This window comes from Myodes glareolus, chromosome 20 (assembly GCF_982192425.1).
Source record: "Myodes glareolus chromosome 20, mMyoGla1.1, whole genome shotgun sequence".
NCBI lineage: Eukaryota > Metazoa > Chordata > Mammalia > Rodentia > Cricetidae > Myodes > Myodes glareolus.
In genome coordinates this window covers 21,947,250-21,968,536 of record NC_142045.1, presented here as the reverse complement: position 1 = coordinate 21,968,536, position 21,287 = coordinate 21,947,250, and the positions used below count along the sequence as shown (strand labels likewise).

General features: G+C 43.4%; 1 protein-coding gene across 3 annotated transcripts in view; it reads left to right on the top strand.

The window, feature by feature from the left end:
- Kcnab1 (potassium voltage-gated channel subfamily A regulatory beta subunit 1) overlaps positions 1 to 21,287 on the top strand; it is a 376,878-nt gene that overhangs the window by 338,498 nt on the left and 17,093 nt on the right. For all 3 annotated transcript variants that reach the window (XM_085682467.2, XM_048424456.3, XM_048424457.3), the window contains exons 9-11: positions 17,472 to 17,557; positions 18,224 to 18,344; positions 19,439 to 19,533. In XM_085682467.2, coding sequence (XP_085538593.2) covers positions 17,472 to 17,557; positions 18,224 to 18,344; positions 19,439 to 19,533 — 302 coding nt within the window. The remainder of the gene's footprint in view (positions 1 to 17,471; positions 17,558 to 18,223; positions 18,345 to 19,438; positions 19,534 to 21,287) is intronic.

The following is a 21,287-nucleotide window of genomic DNA, read 5'->3' as shown; positions in this document are numbered from 1 at the left end:
AGATTGAAACAACCCACACACAAATGCGAGGGATAGAAAGTGGTCAGTATTCAAGGAGGCCCAGCCTTGGGGTTGAGAAACAGAGAGTCAGTTCTCGCTTTCCTAACCTTCATTCCGTGATCAGCTGCCACCAGCTGGGAAACAAACATCCAAACGCGAGCCATGGGCTGTGGGGAGCATTTCATATTCAAACCAGAGCAGTCCCCACTGGCTCCAAATGACTAACAGCCTCCTCATAACAGAATGTGAACTTAGTCCATTTCCAGTCTTCAGACTCTTATATTAACACTGTTCAGAATTCTAAGTCGGTCTCAGCGTGACTCAAGGTCGTCTCTTATCTAGGAGCCCCTGGCTATCAAAAGAGACATTTTAGTATGACTAATTAGCAATGACAAAGAGTAAACATCTCTATTCCAAAAAAAGGAAAAACAAGAGGATAACCGAAACAAAACAAAACAAAACAAACAAACAAACAAACAAACAAAACAGGTTGGACAAAACCAAGCCCCAGAAGGGAAAATCATAGCTTCTGTACATCTGTGTCCAGCACCTAGGACACGGGGTGGTCATGTGGGGTAAGCTCCAACAGACCTGGGCAGCCCCACCCCTATGGCCTGGCATTTGCAGCCTGCATGTCCTCCTCCATCTTTGAGTGTCTATTCATCGCCTATGGCTTCCCTCACTTCTCCACTCCTGGGGTTTCCAGTGCACCTTAGGTTTCACCGGCACAGCTTCATGCCTTACCCTGCAGAGCATCCCTGAAAGGAACCAACGCTGCTGCTGGCCTCGCAGGCTCTCCTCCAGGTTACCTAAGAATGCACGATGGCATAACTGTTCTAAGTGCCCACAAAACCAGCAGCAGTGCACAACGTTGAGATCTGCAAACAGCCTGGGCACTGGTCAGTCCCCCCTTGAACCATTGCCTCAGTAGCTGCTCAATCCTTCGGCAACGAAACCCAGGAAGACACTTCCCTAGGCAACACCATGCAGGTAGGGTGCCCTAGCAGCTCTTTCTTCCCTGAGAAGCTTACGTTGTACACCCCAGAACCTTGGCTGGGGAGGGACTGGCAGATTTACTACTGTCCCAGTGAAAAGTGTCTGGTTTGGGGTTTTTTGTTTGTTTGTTTGTTTAAGTTTTGTGCACCCGAAACTTCCCTCTCCCACCTACTCCAGGAGCCCCCAAAACATCTCTTCCCCATGCTTCTTTTTTAACAATTTACTCATTTTCCTTGGGCCCCAGTTTCCTCCTGTAGAAAACAACAATAACCGCCTATTTGATAAAACCGTCCTGAGGAATCCATTCTTTAATAAACGCAAAGTGTTTAGAACATTGCCAGGAACAGCGCTAGTGCTATGTAAGTGTGAACTATTATTTTTAACACCCTAGGTGTGACAGAGGATCTTTAACATCGTCGCAAAGTGGCTTCATAAATCTAGAATGAAAATAGGTAAACGTTCAGAACATAAAAAACTCTGTCAAACCACGTCCTGTGCCTGATTAGAGCAATTTCCTTTGAGGGACAGTGTATCACACTTTCTCTGTCCCCGACACATTCCTGTGGCTGTCGGTCTCAAGAGCGGGCACACATTTCCCCTGAAGTGCAAGGAAGTGTTCGTGTGTATCACAGGTGAGCGCAAGGTCAGGGGAGCAGAACAAGCCAGGATAAACGCGAGACGCTTTTCCTCTGTGTCGGTCTTACTCAAAGATTTATGAAGGAAATATTACCATCTTAAATCTTTATTACAGTATGCAGCAGAAAACTTGCATGCGTTTTTGTCACAAAGCCAAAGTTGCCATAGCTGTGTTTATGGTCATTTTCAGAGAAGAAGCCCCGCTGTATCCTTGAAAATGCTCACTAAATCCATCCTTAACAGAGGAGTCTATGAGATAAAATAGGAGAACTGACATTTTTGAGTGAAGGGTGGGGAAGAACCTCACGAATAGGAAGGGAAGCCCCAAAGAAAGACTACGCATAAACAGACGTTACGCAGAGTGGAGAAATAGGGACAAGGAATGACGTCCAGGACACTCGGGGACAGGCCCACCCAGGCCAGGTGTGCTTGTCCCATCTTTTTCATCACAGAATGCCTGCATCCATAATTAAATTAATCCAGTCGATGAAGGCAAAGCACTCATGGCCAAATCACATTCCAAAAGCCCCGCCTCTGTCTGCCTCAAGGACCAAAGCCATGGGATGCCCGAGCCTTTGCTTGCTTCATGCACAAACTATAAACAACAGGCCAGTCTCTTAGCCGCTGTGCAGTACGAGTGGCCCAGCCCCACCCGGGGCAGCCTCGTATTTTTACAGACATTCTTATAGCCCGTAAGAGTATTACACCGTGAGTCACTCCTCTTGACCAGATAGTTTAGCTAACAAAAGCCTGAGAAAGTTATTTTACTCTGACGCATCAAGTTTAAAAGCCGCCTTTTGGTTACCAGATACCTGGCAGATGTAGACGAGGAGGAGGGAGCCAAAATGGATTAAGGGCTGCCAGGAACTGCCTGGGATGTAAGAGGAGAAGGTTTTAATGTCATTAAGATGAAGATAGCTTCACTTGCAGACATCTCCCATGACAGGACCAAAGAGACAGCAAGCGCAGACTATTAAAAGGGCAATAAAGACTGCTTCCTTTGGATCATTAAACTGGATTTGCCGGTAGAAAATTTCATTAGGGTCGATATCTTTTCTGCCCTGATCAATCTCTGCCACGTTGTTTGCCTTATTCTTTCATCCACAAGACAGTGTGCCTTTTCAAATATAGTTAAAAGCCTGTCCCCAGCAGCGGATACACAGACAGCTGTAGAATAAAAGGCTCCAGACAGGATAATAGAAGACGACGCTATGTGTCAAGATTCTGTATCCATCGATCTGACCAATGAGAATGACATTCAGATAACTTAAAACACCGGAAATAAAAGCCTTGAGTCAGTAGCTGTGACAAAATGATAGGGGCTCCCAATTATAAAAACAGCTGTTCCATTGGTAATGGGTAAGTGTACCGTAGGCGCCATGTAGGACTGGCAGAGCTGGCTAAATTTATTTTTTAGCAGCTCAATGGATGTTTTGGAAATGACTCTTTTTTCTTTCTTTTTAATGATTTATTTATTTTTATTTCATGTACATTGGTTTGCCTGTATGAGGGTGTTGGATCCCTTGGAACTGGAGTTACAAGCAGTTGTGAGCTGCCATGTGGGTGCTGGGAATTGAACCCAGGTCCTCTGGAAGAGCAGCCAGTGCTCCCAACCACTGAGCCATCATCTCCAGCCCCAGAAAATGACTCTTAAGCACTTTTTTTTCACGATACATTTCCTTTTGACATGCCCCAAGGCTTGTTTCTTCAGTCAATTCATGTATTGTTGCCACTCTCTCTGTTTCAAAGAATGTTATGAAAAGAGTGGGCATGAAATACAAATGAGAGCAAAGGAAAAAAAGTTGTGTTGCTTCATTTCTTTGGGCATGGAAGTTAAGGGGAAAGTTCAAAGCTAGCACAAATGAGCCTTCATTCTGCTGTGCCTTGATTCCTTCAAGGACAAAATGGGATTGTGACTATACCACCTGCTGTGTCCCTGTCCCTGGGGAAATGTAAAGAGGCATCTATTCCCCCCAGATAAGTCACTGATGGCAGAACAAAGAAATTACTCCACTCAAGTCTAGCTTGGTGAGCCAATGAGTTTATTGGATTAGTAACAGGAACGTGGGTAGTGGATTACACATAGGAGCATTGGTTCAAAAGTAGCTGTAACATAGAAAGTACATCCCATCATAAGTGACAGCTCATGAAAGCTACATCCCTGGAATTCTCCTCTCAACTTGCAAGCGCCTCTGCTGACAGGTTTCCTCCTCCACAGCAACCATGTGCTGCTCACATAACCCTGGAACTGGGTCTCACTAGTGTCGTAACTACTGGGACTTCCTAAGTCACACAAGTTTCATGGACTTCCTGGGTTTTGCAAGTTGGATTAGCTGCTAGAGTCTCCTGAGCTTCCCTCCTCCCTCCTGAGGGGAATATTTCTGTTTAGAGGAAAGACCTTCAAAGCACTATCTCACAGAACTACAGTAAAAACATAAATTCAATAATATTGGGAAAACTCCCAGCATGTAGGCTAGCACAGAGCAGACAAGCAATAAAGTCAGCTCCTTCCCTGTTCCTCTGATGTCCTGTGACATAGGTGCTCAATAATACCCAATCTAATACTCGAGGAAATGGTTGGTTGTCTACCCAGTAGCCACACCGCCTTCTTGGGGGCACAGGTTTTCATGCAGGGTGCCCCTTTCCTGAGACTGGCCCACTGGAAGGCTGGCCTCCTTTTCCCTGACTGGTCATCAGTTGCAGGGAAGTTCTAGGTTAGAAGCCATTCTCCCTGCCACTTATTGGTTCATGTCACTGAAGCAACCCACTCAGGGGCATCTCAGAGTTTTGCTTGGAATGATGAGCTAAAAGATCACGCTGAATATGTTCATGCCAAAACCCCTCAGATGCTATAGGAGCTAGATTATGTCACAAGAGAAGCCACCTTAAGGACAGCAGGGAGTCTGAGGGGAAAGATTAGTCTTCAGTAACTTAAACAACCATTCAGTGGCAAGCATGGATAAATAATACCCATATATCCAAATAATAAATAAAAATAATTTTAAGAATATTCAGCTGAGTTTTTGATAGCCTAACCTCTATACACATAAGTAGAGAACCCCTAATTAATACACCAAGAGGACAGAGGTATCTTTATTCCTTAGTAATAAAAGTTGCAACTCAAAGCTCAAGAAGGTTAAAATAAAAAGCTAATCATTCTTAATAATATCATCTTTAGATCTTTTCAATATTATAGTTAAATATGAATTTATAACTTCAATATCTTTTTGTGCTGCTGGTTGTGGCTGTTGTGAAACACCAGAAAGCCCTTCCGTCATCATTTTTCCAATATACAAGAAGGGTTTTATTTAGCTACTCTGAAAGTATAATAGATTGGGTCTATGAAATAGACACACAGCCATTTAACTTCCTCATTTCTTTCTCTGTACATTTTGTAGATTATACATTCTGCTCCATTCCTTTGGAAAATACCAAGTTATTAAACTCAGATGTTCATGGAAAATAATTTATGAGAGTAATGAACATCTAGGAACACATCTGGCTTTGAGAATTTTCTAGGTCAAAAATGATCTTGCCCACATTTTATGATAGGGACTTGATGGAGCACACACAAATATACTAGCATGAAACACAGTATCTGAGGCCCCAGGAGAAATTAGACAGCCTTCGCTCCAGGAGCACGCCCTGCAGCAAGCACTTCTACCGTGGTCTTTGGACTTCTAACACAGACCCATTCTCAACAAAGAATGCTGATGTTAGAAAAATGAATTTTAATCCATGAGCCTCCCTGGTAAACTTCCACACCCATCTCCAGTGCTGGCTTCCTCTATCAGCTTCTAACTTTCTATATAGATGAACACAGATGAGGAACTGAGCCTGAAAGACTAGAGGACCCAGTGGTTTTATTTGGGAAAGGGGTGAAAGCAATTGATGGAAAAGAAAAAAAAATGAAAAGGAAGGGATAGAACCAAAAAGCCTTAAGGCAAGAAAAAAATCCATTAAGTAGGTGGGTATAGTTTTGATGTGCAGGAACTATATAGAGAATTGTATTAAGCTTTGCATACTTTAAATGTGTGATGTTTTTAAGATGACATCATGTATAGGATACTGAGTGGAGAACCAGACCAAGACTATGAACAGAAAAGCTTAGGGTCTCAAATTTGTCCATTCTGCTAAAATAGATCTATTCCAGCTAAATCTGCCTTCTGAAAATTAATATAAGCAAATTAAGCATTCATAAGAAAATTAAAGTCCCAAAAGAGCCTAAATGACTCCTGAAGATGAGGGCGTGGAAGAGACGGCCTTGATGTTATGTTTTAGATGTAAAAGTCTCCCACAGGCTCCTGAGTTTGGACCTTGGCCCCCAGCTGATGGCTGTCCTGTGGAAAGTCAGGGAACCACTTGAGTTGGGGTCGACCTACAGGAGCTGGGTCTCTGGGAGGCAGACTTGAAGTTCCTGTCCCCTCACTACTTCCCAATCTGCCTAGATACAAGCCAGCTCTTGCTACCATAGCCAGGAGCTGCTCCCAACTGTGCCTTCCATGTGATGAGGACTGTCCCCTCAGACCGTGAGCGGAATAGTCTACTCCTACCTTGTCTCGTTTCTCATCAGATATTTGGACACGGCAATGGGAAAAACAATGAAGTGGCTATAGGGTCTCAGCACTCGTTATCAGACCTCAGTAACTCCTCCTGGCTGCGGGAAACTGACAGAGGGATACAGAGGAACTGATGGAGGATGTCCCCTTACGTGGACATCTGAAATTCAGAATGCTCCAAAATCCAACACTTTCTGAATGCTGGATCCAAGTCCCCAAATTCAAAAACTTGCATTTTGAAACAGTGGGATGCAACATCCCGTGAGGGATACTCAACCCATGGAGATGCCAGAAGCAGGCATTAGCGAGAAGGAAACTTTACCCATAGCAATGTCGCCTAGAAGATGAATTAAATAAACGTGGGGCAAGGACCAGGCTTTGTATATATCCCAGGAGAGCTACAACACATTTGTAAATGATAACTCGCCATCACAATGTGAAGCTAGACATCCATCACACCACTCAATAACTGAGCGTGGGCGGGGCCTTCCCACACCGATCATTACTCAAGACAATGCACCACAGACTTACCTACAAGCAAATCTGATGGAGGCATTTTCTCAGTTGAAGTTCCCTCTCCCCAGATAACCCTACCTTGCTTCACGTTGACAGAAAAATTCTAGTACATAGTCAGGGTGAAATGACTATTTTCTGTGGTAAGAAGAAATAGATGAAACTAGGTCCTTAGGTTGTACCATCTATACACCAAAATAACTTACAGGTCAGAAGCATGACAAGCACAAAACTTAAAAATTTTAGTAGAAGGAAAAAATATCTTTTCATGTTTTAATATTTTCCTTTATGTCAGGAGGACACCCCGGATCAGGGGAAGGCTTGCCATCCTAGTTGGTGCTCTATTGCTCTGATTAACATCATGACCAAAAGCAAGCTGGGGAGGAAAGAAGTTAGCTCATTACTGAGGGAAGCCGGGGCAAGAGCACAAGGCAGGAACCTGGAAGCAGAAACTGAAGCTGAGATCGTGGAGGAACACTGCTTATTGGCTTGCTCAACTTGCTTATTTATTTATTTATTTATTTATTTATTTATTTATTTATTTATTCATGTGGTTTTTTGAGATAGGGTTTCTCTGTAGCTTTGGAGCATATCCTGGAACTAGCTCTTGTAGACCAGGTGGCCTCAAACTCACAGAGATCCGCCTGCCTCTGCCTCCCAAGTGCGGGGATTAAAGGCGTGGGCCACCACCACCCCGTCTTCATCTTGTTTTCTTATACCACTCAGGACCATTTGCCCAGGGCACCGTCCTCCGTGGCCTGGATTCTCCCACATCAATCGTTAATCAAGAGAACTCCACACAAACCTGTCTATAGGCCCATCTGTTGGAGGCATTTTCTCAGCTGAAGTTCTCTCTTCCCAGAGGACCCTAACTTGTCTCAAGTCAACAGAAAACATAACTAGTACCTCTGTATTCAAACTATGGAAGTTCCTTTGTTACAGGGTGACTTTAGTTACATTGTCAAAGGATATCCTAGCATATGTAAGGAAACGCCTTCCCTTAACCCACAGATTAGAGAGTGCGTGGCTTCACAGATAAGCCACTTATCAAGAAAAACTTCACAATCCAGGAGTTTAAGTTTGCTTAGGCTTGTTTCTTTAATTTTATTTATTCATTGCTTTGCTCCCAACAAATTTTATTTTAATTAATTGGAATCTGTTCTATTGTTCATTGATCCTAAAGAATTTGACTTATTAAATAATTGATATGAGGATACTATCTTTTATTGGCACAGAACATGTCTCTTTAGATACTGCTGCTTAGTATTAAGCAAATGCGGCGATTAGAATCTAATAACTTGAATCACCAGGTTTTATTGGGAAAATGTCAACTTCTGTTGAAACTTGTGTTGCATTTTTTAGCCATCTTCTATATAATGGCATACTGGAGAGCATCAGCAGATAAGGAGTCCAGATGAGAAGTTGGAAGGACCAGATGTGATAATAAAATTATTTCAGGGAAACCATGAGTCGAGAGGAGAACTAAAAGACAAGAGAGCTACGTCCAGGGATTGGAGATATGGCACAGCAACCTACAACTCCAGTTCCAGGTCACCTGATGCTCCTGTCTGCTCTCCAGGGTAGCAGGCACTTAGGTAGAACATACACATACATGCATACAAGACAATAAAATAAACCCTTTTTTAAAAAAAAAAAGAAATAAAGCGAATGAACTATGTTTTTGCTTAAGCATTCCCTACAGATAAATGGGAAGTCACTCTCTGGCTTCGATAAAAGAGTAAGTGTCTAATGAAGGAAGAAATGTTAAAATCCACTCAGCTTCATGGAGCCTCCATTTCCAGAGAGGTATGCCAGAAGTGAGCAGACCTCCCCGGGCAGCCTGTGCTTGTCCAGAGAAGTCACAGCGAGGCAGCCTCTTTCTCCAGGGAGCTTTTCCTACCCCAAGTTTCACAAATGGGATTCTTAGGTCCTAGGACTTCAGTTAGTTTGAATTTAGGTGATAAGTACAGGGGATGGATGGGCTACTGGGAGGCAGGTTAACACCCCGTCTCAGCACTCTAGAGGCAAAGGCATGAAGATCTCTGTGAGTTCGAGGCCAGCATGGTCTACAGAGCAAGTTCCAGAACAGCCAGGGCTACACAGAGAAACCCTGTCTCGAAAGATTAAATAAAACACTAAATATCCCTAATCCAAACATTTAAAATCAGAAATGTTTCAAAATCCAAACTTGTTTCAGCACTGACATGACACCATGAATGGAAAATTCCACACCTGACCTCCTGGGAGAGGTTGCAGTAAAAATACAGGTACACTTAAAATATTTTATAAAATAAGGCAGGCATGGTGGTGCATGCCTTTAATCCCAGCACTCAGGGGACAGAGGCAGGACAGTCTCTGAGTTTGAGACCAGTCTGGTCTACAGTGGGAGCTTCAGGAAAACCAAGGCTATATAAAGAAACCCTGTCTTGAAAATTAATTAATTAATTAATTAATAAGTATTATTTTAAATATAGTATATATTTATAATACATATTATTTATAAATATTTAAAATATTTATTAAATATAATAATACTTAATATATTTATTATTTATTAGATATTATGCACTATGTTAAATAAATGCATTTGTTGATTTATTAAATATAACAAATTAATATATTATACACATTATAAAAGTAAATAACATAAATATATAGAGTATAAAATTACCTTATCTTTGTATGTGACATATATATGAGCCATAAATGGATTTTACATTTATACTTGTATACCATGCCAAGATTATATATATACAAATATTCAAAAATCCAAAACATTCTCCAATCTGAAACACTCCTTTTCTCAAGCATTTAATATAAGGACTATTTAACCTGCACCACAGAACACAGATCCCAGTGGATTCTCTCTAACCTCTGTACACCTGCGCTTTTTCCAGGTGTGGGAGGGTTACAACTGGTTCTGAGTTCTTATCCTGGTGCCGGACAGACTAATAAACTCAGCAATGCTGAATAACAACTGCTTTTCCTCCTAAAGCCTTAGGGCTTCCACTGAAAGGCTGAAGGGGGCTGGAGGGGGCTGGAGCGATGTCTCCGGGACCCAGGGCACTGGCTGCTCTTCCAGTGCACCTGGGTTTGCTTCCCAGCACCCACATGGTGGCTCAGTCATCTCTAACTGCAGGGTCAGGGGATACAATGCCCTCTTCCAGCTTCCTCCAGCACTAAGCAAGCAGACAAAACACCTATACGCACAAAATGCTTTTTAGAAGTTAGGCTGAAAGTGTGTATTTCGATAACCTGATTCATATTTCCAAATCGGGATGAAACTCAGAAGCACACGTGGACAAGAGCTAGGACTCACTTCAAAGTATCACAGCCCAGAGAAAACCACGGACTGTCAGAGTGGAGTCTGAGGACCACAGTATGGACAGACAACTCACTGAAGATTTAAAGCTCCAGAATGTCAAGCCTGTATGCTGGAATCCTGCCCAAGTGACTTGCCTTTTCCACATCTCTGGTTCTGCATCAATAAAAGGAGAATAAAATATCACTGGCTTAAACAGTCATTACAAAGATTACACACTGCTTAATTACTATCAGTCTGCTCTTCTGAACCTAAGAAACTGAGATCCAGCAAGGTCTAGATATGAGTCTCAGGTTAACAGTGTCTTCCGAATCCTAGTGGGTGTCCTGTAAGGCAGAGGCAGATTCACCTAGGACAGGCAATCAACAGCCTTTTATAATAGGTGTGATGAGCACAGCTCCCTCTACTTCTGAGCAGGTTCCAGTCCAATGAGAAAAGATGGCCTTCTCGCTCTACACTCTGATATGAGAAGCAGAGGCATCTCTGCAGGCCAGAAAATGATGGACTCATACAAACCAAAGGGGAAAACTCTCAACTGCAGAGAAACCACCAGCAGTGACTTCTGGAGTCTAAAAAGAAAACTACTAAGACAGAAACAGAACAACAGGTTGGAAATGAAAAATGTTTCTGGATCTAGACTTGCATTTTCTGCCCATGTTCGTAACAACTTTTCTAATGAAACTTAAGTCCTTGCGTATCTGCCAGGGTCGACATCTCTTTAAGTCTTGCTTCTTTAAAAAAAAAAATCATACTTTAATTTTATTAACATCACTATAGCTATATATGCATTCACATTTTAATAAAATGACTTGAGGCAATTTCAAGCAGAAGAGAAAAATAAAAATCTAGGCCACAAAATCCCTCTCCCCAAAACAGTAGTTTTAAAAAAATCGTTTTTCTAGGTCAGTCAATGCAACAAATATATTCAGTGACTACTCATGTCTACTTTCTGCTCCACTAACAGTGGAGTTAAAAGGAAAGCCCCCAACTCGCACACACACACACGAAAGGGAAGCCCCACATTCCCACAGTCATTGCCTCAAAGGCAACACACGTTGGATTCTCTGGAAATGCAAAATGACTTCTGCTACTTCAACACAACAGGTTGAATTCTCACACCCAGCACAAATGAAAAGAACAACAGTCCTGTGACCGAGTTAAAAGGAGAAGAAAATAATGGCTTTCCGTCCTCTTTTGTGACTCCTGTCCTGCCTGCACTGTCCTTCCTCACCACCCCTTACTCTCTCTTGGCCTCCTTTCTACATCTTAGAGTTTCCTTCAGACTCAGACCTGCCCTAGAATGTCGATATGTAAACAGGTGTATTTCTAGAGAAAGCTTAAAAATTTAAAACCAACTTTGATCCCTTGCCTCATAAAGAAAAGCCTGTGAAACCACACAGAATTGAGCCATGAAACACGGCCAACATTCAACTGTCCACCTGGAAAAACAGCATTCAGTGACCTGTGACCTGTTTGCTGGAAGAGGTGCCTTTCCTGGCTGATAAGTTTTCTTTTCTCTTTTTTATTTTTTCATTAAAAAAATATAATACACATTTATGTAAAGCTTGGGAAATACAGAAAAAATGCATCCTAAATACAGTAAGTTTGAGTTTTCTCTCAGCACGTCACAAGCATAATATCTCAGTGTTTAGTCAGGTCCAAATCCAATGGACTCCCGGTCTACTGGCTCACCAGAGTCAAAGGAAACTGCAGTAATTGCTGTGTAAACTCCGGCTTGATCCTTTGTCTCTATGTCCAGACTCACTTGAATGACTGCATGTGACCTAAACACCAATTTCTATACACTTACATCCTCAGTTCTCATGCTTCATTGTTCGTACAATCTTAGTATCTGCTCTCAACTTTCAAGGTTGAGAGCAGATTGGGTTGGGGCCATTTCTTATTTAGTAGCAGGCAACGGAGGCAGGTGTGTAAGCTATCGTGATTTATGTGCACTCTGATTTCGAAATTAAAAATATTTATCACCCAAAACTTTTTACTCAAAATATTTGTATCAGTTCCTTTGGCATGAAATGCCCATGTTAAACACAGATGAACCGCACTACTGAAAGAAGAATGTATTAAAATGTGAGAGCTGGGTCTCTCTGAGAAGGAACCGAGGCCACATTCTACACACAGGCTGTGCAGTTTGGGTTGGTGCTTCAGAGTCACAAGCATCTACGTGCATGATCTGCACCAGCCGTGAGCGACTGCCATGGGATCAGTGGATTAATGCCTCTTAATTTGGGAAAATAAGATACCAAGAGAGTAAAACTGAACTGGCAGCTCCAGGGAGAACCATCGGTTAAAGAATAAAATTTCAACCAGAGAAAGGTTGGGAAGATCTGGCAAAGCCATGTGACCAATTAGATAGCTTTTCTCAAACTTTTAAATTCATACACACACACACACACACACACACACGTGTGTGTGTGTGTATGTATGTGTGTATGCTAGGAATACCTATAATCACAAATGTGAATCTGTTAATCCAAGCACCCAGGAAACTAAGACAGCAGGACTGCGAATTTGAAGGCAGCCTGGGCTACCTAGCAAGTTCTAGACCAGGCTGAGCTATGTAAAGAGACTCTACTCAGAGGCAGAAAGGAGAGAGAAAGTGAAAGGGGGAGGGATAAAGTGGGAAACGAGGAGAAAGGATGAGAGAGGAGGGACACAAAGGCCCATTACAGAAACTAAAACTTGAAACCAGGTATTTTTATCAGACTTTTCAGTGATCCGGTACGTGCCAATGTGTATGGGTGAGCAGGAGTGTTCACATCCGCTCGCATAGGACTAAAGTTAATAACTAAGGCAAAGGTTAGGAGACGCGCTCCATTAGCTGGACACAGAAGAGACGGAAGCATGGAGGACTTGGTCATTAGCATGGCTTGGGAAGGACACAGCGAGTGGTAACCGACTTCAGGGGTCAGAGTGACTGTACCACGTGACTGCGATCTGCAGTCCAGGTGTGATAGATAAGCTTCTGACCGCTCAGCCGGTGACCTGGGAGCTGCACTTTGAGACCAGAGGTCCAAGCAAGTGAAGCAACCAGGCCAGGTTTCTCAAATGTTTGTGCCAGGGCCTCAGCCCGATGAACACAATAGACCCGCAGTAGAGTCTTTGCATGGGCAAAGATCCACCTTAGGGATGGGGTAGGAGGCGAGGTTGTTTCTAGGGTGCAGGCAGAGCTGGGAACAGCAGGGGCTGAGGCTGTTGAAAACATCTGGACTGAGAGAGCCAGGATCAGTCCTGGGGAAATAGACTTGACCACATTCACCAGAGAGCCCCATTCTTGGAGCCCCATGAATGTAGCACCCTAAATACTCATTCTGGTGTCCTTTCCCCACTCAGAGTCAATGCTCTGCTAGTCTAAGCCTTGCAGTGCGGCTCCATGGACCGTCCAGATGCCTCAACAGGCAAAGGCGCTTACTGCTAATTCCATCCATGGGATTCACACGTGTTGGAACAGGAGAACCCACTTCCAACCTACGACATTCACAAACTACCATGGCTGACGAATGTAACCCCCCCACACACAATACATAAATAAAAATGAAACCACTTTTCTTTTAAAATATTACACTTAAATTTCTCTATTATGTTAAAAAAAATAAATAAAATGAGTTTCCATAATTCACAAGCAAACAGTATTAGTGTCAGGATTTTTTTCTTTCGACAATGCTGCCCTCTAGTGTCTTTACAAGCAAGCATCATGTAAAAAATTCACCAGAGCTACCAATAAGATCATTTCCTGCTTGCTAGCAAAATTCAGGGGATTTTTCTTTATAAATCAATCGACCAATCTATAAATAAAGTATATAATTCTATTTATATGTAAATATATCAATTAATCAATAATTACTATAATAATTTAATTTAACTTTAAGGTACTACCTATTCAATTCTCCAAGTTCTCAGGCAAAGCTGAGCTTCCTCCACGGACAAGAACTCCCAGTACCTCCTTCCCCAGTTCCTCCCTGCCCTCTCTTCAGAGCCACACACAACAGGCAGAAGGTGTGGCCAGCAGCTAAAGGCCTGTGAACCTCTGCCTCACCTCTCCCGCCCACCCTTTCCACTACGTCACAGTCCCCTGAGAAGACATCATCAAGAGACCCCCATCTCCCACTAACTCCACAAATCCAGCGGGTCCCTGTTTTCAGTAGGTGTCCCCCAACCCCAAGCACTCTTCCTCGCTCTCACCCCAGTGTTCTCTCCTCCCTTCCCAGTCTCACAATGGGTCTCATTCTAGAACATTCCCAGTGGTACCCAGATATTCTCTCACCTCCCCATCTTTAAATAAAACTCTCCCTGAGCATCCCTGAATTATTGTTGTCTCTGCCTCATTCATTTGAAGACCCACTGAACGAACGAGTCTGTACAGGTTGTCTCTGAACCTGCCTACCCTCCATCCTTCCATCTCTCCAGCCTGGTCTTGGGCCCTCACAATGGCACTGAAATGTCTACAGTCACTGTGTGTGTGTGTGTGTGTGTGTGTGTGTGTGTGTGTGTGTGTGTGTGTGTGAATCCAGCAGACAGTCTGCAGCCTCTGATGTGGTTGTTCCCCGTGTTCCACTTCACAGTTCTTCTTGAAGCACCCTCTGTTCTTGGCTCTAAAATGCCCCTCCCTGCTGGCTTCTGACCAGTCAGCTGACTGCACAGGGTCCTCTCTGTGACCTCATGCTGGCAGTGAAAACCTCTTCTCTCTCTTCAGACTTCCACCACTATGACAGCACAGTGGCGAGCTGCGCTCCCTAACACACCAGTGTCCAGCAGGGGCCATCATCATCTTGTGTCTTCAGACTCATCAGCTCAACATGCCCTCCGTGTCACCCACAGCATCCCCATGCTCCTCACATCCGAAAGGCATCCTTGGTCTTCCCCAATGGCCCTCCTCTCTGTAAACAGTCAGGTATCTGCCCGCTACGGGCCACACTCACTCTGTCTTAATCACCAAACCCCTCCGGCTCACTCTTCCCAGGGGCCCGTGCTCCAGGGCTTCCCCTTTCAGATCCTTCACAGCAGAGGCAGGATGGCATTCTGAGCTACAGACTCTGACTACAGGACGTCTCTCTCATTCCCTTGCCTAAAAATGGCACCGAGTCCACTCAACTCTTAATAACATACAGTTGGTTCATCCTCCACCAACTTTATCTGAAACTCTGAAGCTTCCTTGCTGGGTTCTGCTACCTAGCTTTGTTTCAATCACTGGGATCCACTGAGCTCTGCTTTGCTTTCAGGGCCTTCTGCATGCTGGTCCATCACCCTAAAATGTCATTCTCCCATACTTCACAAGAGGTCCTCATTTTAATGCTTCCCATAATTCCTAGCCCTAACTCAGTAGATCTTCCCATTTATTTCCTACTTAGACCTCCTCATATTTTTCTATAACACTTTGTATCTTATAATCACTTCTTTAATTCTTAGTCTTTGCTATCCAAGCCTAAACTCCCCAAGACTAGGAATTACATTTTACTAACAGATGAATCCAGAATTCAGAACCGTGAGGAACAGATATCAGGTTTTCACACTAAATGTGTTCAACAAGTAAATGAACGAGGCTTTCAAGAGTCACGTGTCCCCTCCACCTTCACTGCTCTGGTTGAGGCTTAGGTGACTTCCCACGGCCTGGCCACCTGGCTGTTCTGTCTTCTTCCCCCTGTCTGGAGAGGACAGACAGGCGAGTCTTCCAGTCCGGCTTGTTCCTTGTGAACCTCTTGAGTGTTACCAACGTGTTTGGCACACCTCAGCCTGTCCAGCTCCCAGAACAACAGGTGCTAACGAACATGCTGACTGGATGGGCTCCGAGCTCTGGAGGAAACAGGATATGAACAGGAAGGGACTTGTTGCAATAATGGAGGAGGTTAATCTAAGGCAAAAGTGCAAAAAAAAAAACAAAAAAAAACAAAAAAAAAAAAAACGGCTTCAGCTTCCCGGAACCTTTATCATCTCCATTTGCACGCTCTTTAAAGGAGAGTGGAAAAGTTACTTACAATTTTTATTGCATTCATTTAGCAAGGGATAAATAAACACAGTTAGGGGCTGCGATAAGATACTGATCACAAGAAAAAGTGCTGAGCTATTAAGTCAAATTCCTTGTAAGAAAATAGTGAATAAAAGCATTTCCATCTTCAGAACAAACAAAGGGAACCTTAAAATAATACATGTAAGTCAAACAACAAGGATGCTAAGACCCTAACCTTGGCTCTCTCAATCCAAATCCTGCACCATTAACTTAAATACAAATAAGACTACATCTATTCCAAGCCGGGTAAAGTGGCACACATCTGTAATAACATGGCACCCAGAAGACAGAGCTGGAGGAATGCTATAAATTCAAGGGCAGCCTGTTCTACCAGCGGATTCCAGGCCAGTCAAGGCTGTCCAGTGACTCTCAAAGGGCAGGAAAGAAGAGCAGGAGAAAGAGATGAAAGGGGGCATGGAAAAAAAGAGAAAAGGAAAAAAGAAAAAAGAGAGAGAAAGGCATATCGCGATCCCAATTCTATCTTGCACAAGGATTCTGTTCTGAAGGACGTCTAATCTATGGGTATTATTTGGGACATAAAGAAGTCCAAGACCTTGACCCTTTAAGTATGTTCGGGGATCTGGCAATCCTAAGAGTGTAGCTGACATGCTTTGTAGAAGCAAAAGAAACCCAGTGTTGTCTGAGGACTTGGTCAGCTTGAACTTTAGGTTCTTCATTCCTCCAGTTCTGTAGCTCATCCAGCTGGTGCCAGGAGGATTAGCTTAGCTCCACCCCATGGGGAGAATGGTTAATCTTCCTGATCAGGAAATGTGCTGCTAAACTGAAAGAGGCTAAAGTGTAGGCTGGGTGGGCCTACCACCAGGCCCTGGTGAAATCAATGACGGGGGTGTCTTAGCACAAAGTTTAGTTCAAAGCAGCCAAGGACAGGGTGTGTCAAAGTGGGCTTTGAGTCCCTGTGGCTTCGGCTGTTTGTTCGGCATTTTATATGTTTATCTTTCTGCTAGACACACTTATTGAGTCATCTCTATTAAATGGCTATTGAGGTTAAAGAACAGCTCTGTAAGTCCACCATACAGAAGAGACAGGCCGTTCATCCTCTGCGGCCGAACATTCTCCAGTCAAAACAAACGCTTGCCCTCCCTTCTCACTTTGTGAACAAGATACTCTGTCCATTTATCAGAAGAAGAACCATCAAACAGTACAAGTAAAGGAAGACCCGTGGTGGTCATTACATTTTTAATAATGCTTAATATTGTTGCAAACTGAAAATGAAGCGTCCGTTTACCGAAAAGTATTGTCAGGCCTCCAAATCACTGACGGTGAATGTATGTGGTCACCAGAGTAAGAGTAATTATGTTAATCAGATAAACACATTAAATTTCTAACTCTTAGAGGGAGTAGGGGAAAACACATAGCTCTGTAAAGTAGGTAAGTTCACAGAATACTGTTTGGGTTTCCACAGAAATTGTTCGAGCCATGACACACGTGATCAACCAGGGCATGGCAATGTACTGGGGCACCTCGAGGTGGAGCGCGATGGAGATCATGGTGAGCTAATTTCTAGTTTTAATAGCTGCTGGGCACCACGTCATTATTTTTTAGATACCATGTTTAAATTGCAATCTCTTCTGCAGACTTTTCTCACAGTACCATGGCGCTGGAATTCTAGGATCTGTTCCATCATTAGGGAGACGGCTCGCAGGGCTGGAGCCCAGCAGTTTAGAATAAACCCAAGGGGCCAGATCTCCAATAGGAATATGTTTTAGCATGTTCTTTGCTGGCAAAAAAGGCAGAGAGAACTTCAACGCTAATGAGATATGGGAATAGAGACTTCTAGCTTTCTTACAGTCAGCTTGTTGGAAATTATTCTGCTCATAACATGCCACTTAGAGTCCACTTCTTTCTGGGTGTTTATCCAAGTTTTATTTAAGAACCTAACCATATTCAGATAAAATCTTCTTCACAGTAAACAATTCAAGCTTTGACTAATTCGCCCCAGACTTTACTCAGTCTAACCCTCCCAAAGAACAATACAAATTTCTCACGCTGGGTACCTCTCTTGGTGACGCTTCTGATCAGAGCTTTGCATGTGCCTGGCTTATTTCTTTGCTCCTCATTTACTGCACTGAAATACACGTGCCCCGTGGAAATGAATCGCATGAAGCTCCAGTGCTCGCCAGTGGAAGCTCAGCTGCAATCTCTTCTGTTCCCTAGGAGGCCTATTCTGTCGCGCGACAGTTCAACATGATCCCACCCGTCTGTGAACAAGCCGAGTACCATCTTTTCCAGAGAGAGAAGGTGGAGGTCCAGCTGCCAGAGCTCTACCATAAAATAGGTAACCTTCAAAATCACATCTGATCATTCTTCACAACATGAGGATCAATGACTGGGGGAAGGGGCATGTCAGGAAAATGCTTTCCCAAGGCTTCCTAATTAATATAACACAGAGATTACAAGAACCAAGCATCTCAGAGACTGTGGCAAAATCAGCTGGTCTACAGGTATGGTGACGACAATCACAGAGTTGTAAACTGACCGTCGTAGATGCGCTCAGCAAGGGTTCAAAAGTGCACACACAAAGTGGATTCAGCGGATAAACTCGATTTGCATGGGTGCTTGCTCTAGCATAAACATGCATCGGTGAGGAGACTGGGTAACCTTTCCAAAGCATACAGATGTCCACATATCTCTCGTACTGCGCCCGGGACCGGGTAAGATAGAAGGAATTCAACAAGTAACAAGTCAGGACAAGTGAACTGTGTGGAAGCATGGCTGGGGTGGGGATATAGAGACAACACAAACACAAGAAATTTGGATATTAGAAATATCAATAAGCCACATTCTTCACAATATGATAATCAATGATTGGGGGGGGGCTAGGAAAATGCTCTCCCAATGTTCCTGATTAATGTAATAGAGAGATGACAAGAAGAAGGCTTATATGCCAAAGCCATTTCCAAAGATTACTTTTTCCAAATGCTGAATCAAAAACAACACAAACTCAACAACAGCTGGTGCTGTTTCTGTCATGTGCCAGGCATTTGCCATGTGCCAGGCTGTGCTCCTGCTAAGTGCCAGGTACCATCAGGCACTGGTGGACAAGTAAAACCCTGGCTCTCTTTGTAAGTAGAAGCTCTTATCTCTTGGTCTATGAATTGTGGCCATGAGAAGGTCATGAATAAGGCATATTTTCGGGTTCACTTCTATGGCTCACTCCCAGGAACAGACAGTACATGTTTAATTGGTTTATAAAAGAATAAGGCACAATTTGTAAGTCCTAAGCTGTAATGGAAAGACGGATGCTGGTATTAACTCATTTATCTGGCCAGTTTTCCTCTAGAACTGACACAGCTCTGTTTAAACACACCCTCACTTTTGGTCCCACTTGGTACAAGCAATTTTCTGCAACTGTGCTGTTTTTCCCCACAGGGGTTGGTGCAATGACATGGTCTCCGCTTGCCTGTGGAATTATTTCTGGAAAATACGGAAATGGGGTGCCAGAAAGTTCTAGAGCTTCGCTGAAGGTATTGTCCTCAACTTTTAAGAAAGTCTCAGGGAGGGCAGAAGGGAAGAAGATGGATGAGAAGGAGCAGAGCCTGGGCCAGGGCTTCCCAGCTTAAGCACACTGCGGCCTTGGCCTGCCATGGCCTCTACCAGGGCCCCCTAGCATGCCCAGGTCTCTGCTGCTGGCGACAGATCAGTCAGCCCTTCATAATCTGCCTGCACAGAGAATTTGTCTCTAAGGAGAGACAGAAAAGTGTCCAGTGACTTGCAGACTCAAATCCCTACATTCTTACCTATTCTTATATTAAAGGAGGTATTTCATTCCTTGTCTAGAAGTGACAAAATGTAAAATCCCTTTTCTGTCTAAGAGGATTTAATTTTCCTTTTCTGAGAAAACAAAACTTAACCCATAAGGGCTTAATCCATTTGAGGGAAACAGCTGTAGCTGAGTAAGGCTTGAGGTTGGCTTACATTTCCTACTGCATTTGGGAACTGGGTAAAGAAAGAAAGAGGGCCTCAGGAGATAGAAACTGAACACATCATAGTCTCCACCCTGCCCAGTGGGTATTTTTTTTTTCAACTCAATATGTATTGTACAACGTGGTGGATTTCTTAAAGGCATTTTGTTCAGCTGCATCATATTCTTCAACCGCATTCACTCCTCATTGCCCAGCCCCAGCTTAGGCCCCTTCCTGATGATTAACAGTAATCACAATTACTCTATAATATCAAGGGAGAGAGAATACAGGAATCTTAAAATTCAGACAAGCCAAAATCATCTTAAGAAGCACACGCCTGACCCAGGCTCCAGCTTCCATTAGCATTGAACCAGCAGAATAGTCCAAGCCAAGCCCAGTCCTTTACCAGAGGAGTTGGGAGTGTGTGTGTGTGTGTGTGTGTGTGTGTGTGTGTGTGTGTGTGTGTTGGGGTGGGGGGAACACCCACATGGATGGGACAGGACAACTGCTCAGAGACAGTTCCCTAACTAGACTTTTCCCAAGGCTCTAGGCCTTTCTTACTACACGAGTTCAGCTCTTGGCTTGTTTGTCCTCTAGACTCACAGGATATAAATATCCCCCAAGCATGCTGACATGACAGCGTTCTCGAGTTTTAATTGCCCCAAAGTACAGTTATCTCGGAATATTTAATGAGATCTTGTTCCTGAAAACTGAAGGTCGTTCATAACAAATTCTAAACAAGAACATGAGGAAAAGCTAAGGGCATCTTAGGCAAGGATGTGAAGGAGGGGGAAGGCAAGAAAGGCGTGGAGGAAAAGGAAGCACCAGGAACACCTACTGTGCGCCACGCAGAGAGCTGTGAGCCACCTTTCACTGCCTTTCAGTTTCACAATGAGAAATAACACAGATAGCTTGCAGTCAGTTGTGGCTAACCTAAACTGCTACGTAGACACTCCTCTACTTATGAAGGGGCAATGCCCAGATAAGCAAACTAAATTCGAAATATCCTGTCAAAATGCACTCATTATGGCTAACCTACTTAATATCATAGCTTAGTCTAACCTTATCATAAAAAATGAAAAAAAAACTAATACAAATCCTTTTTATGCTAAAGAGTTGACTATCTCATGTAATTTACTGAACATTGAACTGAAAGTGAAAAAGAGGTTGCATTGATACAACCTTTACATATCAGTAAGAAAATCCTAAGTCAAACAATATTAAGCTGGAGACCATCTGTATATTCTTTCATAGGCTTTCCAAAAAATTCAAAGCACTTCACATATGTGGTCTATTTGTTCTCAGAGTAATCCTGC